Below are 3,096 nucleotides of genomic sequence, written 5' to 3'. Positions count from 1 at the left end.
AAAACTAGTTTCACAGAAATGGATGAGATTTCCCAGAGTTAGGTGCCAAACTCTTTGGAAGTTATTAGGAGTTTTTCATGTTGCTGCCCCCTAAACGGACAGAAAGCATACGGCTGACCTCAGGTTGGCAGGCAAATGAATGGGCAGTGGGAGGAAATAAAGTGGCTGTGAAATTAGTGATTTGTTGAGGTCTGAATAGGTTGCTATGAAGTGTCTGGGTCTACATTTCTCAGTATCCCACTTCAGTTTCACCTCCATTTTAATTGTTAATAACTTTTCCAGAGGTTTCTGCTTGGCAGGGTCTGAAATCCTGTTCTGCCAAATAAATGTCACACATATAAGCTATGTACTGGAATGAAGGGCTCAAAAATATGACATGACCTGATAGCTCCCCCACTGCAAGAGAAGTTTACCTGCAACACTCAGCCCAGCCATTTTAATCATTTCAAACCAAAGGATTAATGACTAAAACCGTTTTATTGTATTGTATAGTAAAGACACCGAAGTTGAACATCACACAGGATGAATACATCACAACTTTATAAAAGCTTTTTAAGCTCTGTTCAGCAAATGATTTTAAAGTACTTACTGCCTCCCTTCCTCCCCCTTTTCCTTAAGGTATATCACAGGTATTTCCTTTACAAAAGGCATCAATTATTCCTCAGCTGAGAGCAGCACATGCTGACATGAGGAGAATTTTCCCTAGAGCTATCTGTTACCATCATAACTCTCTGAAAGAAGATAGACTAAAAATAGCATAGGGACTGCAGAGGAATCAGCATTTCTTAATAACAGCTTTCACTCAAAAGATAAAGGCTCAATACTTTCTTTATGATACAAAATACATTCTTCAAAGTGCTCCTTCTTTAGGAGGGTCAGTACATCATCTGGAGACAATGGAGCACTTGAACCAGTGACCCAGGGAATTAGTAGAAAGATTTGCACTGACAGCCTTGTCAAGTGAAAGTGTGATGGAAATTGAAGAGCTTTGGCTCTCTAGATCACCTCAGAACATGGTTCCCTCTTTGGCTAAGAGCCACCAACAAAAACAGCAAATTTGCTGCAAGATACACACACAGTCCTTCACTATGAAGGGAAACTACCTAGCGACCCTCATTTCTTGTGACAGAAAAACAATAACTGCCCCCCCTCCCACCTTTGGAAAGCAATGTTTCCTACTTTAAAGAGGAACTGTTCAATCACAGGTCCCTCCAGTTTTCGTAGCAAAACATAGGAATAAAGCAAAGTTCAGCAGTTCTGCCAGGGTCTCCAGATGGTAGGAGCAGCAGCCACAGTCTTCTGGGCAGGCTGCTTTCTGGCAAACAGGCAGGGTGACAGGGGCGAACTGCGCGGAGCAGGAGAGTACATGACATCTGCACCCATCTGAGCTTTGCAGAAGTGCTTGATCAGCTGCACCTGAGTTTCCTTCTTGGGTTCATAGTAGGACAGAAAATGCATAGCTTCCCTGAGGCACCGCAGGTATCCACTGTTGAAGTCCTGCTCTAGGTTCTTGTGCATGAATGCTAGAAAAGAAAGAAAGAAGCAAATGCAAAGGGTTAAGATTACTACCAAAACATGGGACAGTGGTGATTTTTTACCACAGCCGCTGCTTGCTTCAGAGGCCAGGGCTATACAGGAAGGGTGTGCAAGATGTGCTCTGCACTTACCATAGTCCTGCAGCTGGCTCTGCTGCTTCAGGTAGCTGACAGCCACTTCCAGGATGTCGGCTTTCTCCAGCTTGGAGTTGGGCTGGTGTCTCTGGAACTCCTTCTCCAGCAGCAGTTTCAGCTGCTCGATGCTGCTGTTAATCCGGTCACGACGCATTTTCTCCACCACCGGCTTCCTCAGCTGTGACAGAGATGGAGCAGAGCGTTAGGGATTTTCTGAGATCTGACCTATTTCCCATCACATGTTCAAAGACACTTTTGGTAGGAGAGCTTTGTGGTGCTGCCTGCCTGTTCCCCCCTCAATTTCATTTACAAAAATCTATGTAGTCTCCTCTGTCTCTCTTTAACTTGTTTGCCTTCTGCCAGACCACTTTCTTCCTCTTTATCTCACATTTTCCAATGTAGTATTTACTTGATATAAAATGAGGCAGCTCATTGTATAGAGCACAGGGCAGCCTTTCCAATCCTGTCAAGGGCTCTACTTACTTTATTCTTTTCTTTTGGCAGCAGCTTCTCCTCCATGTGGACCATGAGAGTGTTACTGGGAGCCATTCTTAGTGCTCTGAGTCCTGGGCACAGACCCCCTGGTCAGGCTGCTGTGCTGAGTGTTCAGGCTATGCTTTGGCAGCTATCAACTGCCTCTATTTATACATCAGGGAGCTTCAGCAGATATGTGAGTCTCGGGATCACTGGTGTTTCCCACAGCCATGCAGCCAATCCAGGCACACAGATGAACAATAGAGGAAGCATCTATTAGTGCATGGTACATTGATTGCAAATGCCCTGGAGAGAATAACCTTCTGCCCACGCTGACTGGTGGAGTGTGCAGCGTGGCTCTTCAGGGCTGCCCCGGATCTGGGAAAACACTGACCCTCCAGCTGGTTGTCTGGGATCAGTGGCATTCCTGAGTCCCTGCATGTGCCAGTCACATTCGCAGCGTGGAGGAGGCACACTTTTGGGGGAAGGCGGGAAAAGAAGAAGGGACCACTGTTAGGGTTAATATCAACAGCACCAAGGATATCTCTGCTCTTTCTGGAGAGGACACCTCACAGCCAGGGTCCCAGGTGCCCTTTGCCGGAATGTGGGTGTATTTGTGTTGGCCCATACAGGTATTACACTTCTAATACATGAGCCAAAGTGTTACCAGTGTGAAATGATAGGCTTGTTTCATAACACTTCTAAATGCTGTGGAGAACTGACAGTCAAGATGGTGAGATGTTAGATAGGCGGGGTGAATAAATAGGGAATAGGAAGCAAATGGAAATGATAACCTCGGTTTCTCTCCTCCCCTTAACGCAGCAGGGTCTGTGAGCCCATTGCACCAGTGTTCCCATTGCCTTCACTAAGGAAAGCACACATCTCCTAGCAGAGCTGGGCCCATGCCTTGTCACCCCGTAGCTCTTTTTTTTCCGTTTTTTACTCTCTTTCA

At 45.9% G+C, this 3,096-nt stretch overlaps 1 protein-coding gene across 1 annotated transcript; it reads right to left on the bottom strand.

Moving 5' to 3' along the window:
- Positions 1 to 479: 479 nt before the first annotated feature.
- On the bottom strand, positions 480 to 2,269 carry LOC136022738 (transcription factor HES-5-like). The gene is made up of 3 exons (XM_065696430.1): positions 2,154 to 2,269; positions 1,668 to 1,848; positions 480 to 1,523 (listed from the first exon to the last, which is right to left on the bottom strand). The coding sequence occupies exons 1-3, from the start codon at positions 2,217 to 2,219 to the stop codon at positions 1,249 to 1,251; spliced, it is 522 nt and encodes a 173-aa protein (XP_065552502.1). The 5' UTR covers positions 2,220 to 2,269; the 3' UTR covers positions 480 to 1,248.
- Positions 2,270 to 3,096: the final 827 nt, after the last annotated feature.

This window comes from Lathamus discolor, chromosome 16 (assembly GCF_037157495.1).
Source record: "Lathamus discolor isolate bLatDis1 chromosome 16, bLatDis1.hap1, whole genome shotgun sequence".
Taxonomy (NCBI): Eukaryota; Metazoa; Chordata; class Aves; order Psittaciformes; family Psittacidae; genus Lathamus; species Lathamus discolor.
Note: the sequence above shows the minus strand (reverse complement) of the source record. Positions and strands in the feature narration are given on the sequence as shown.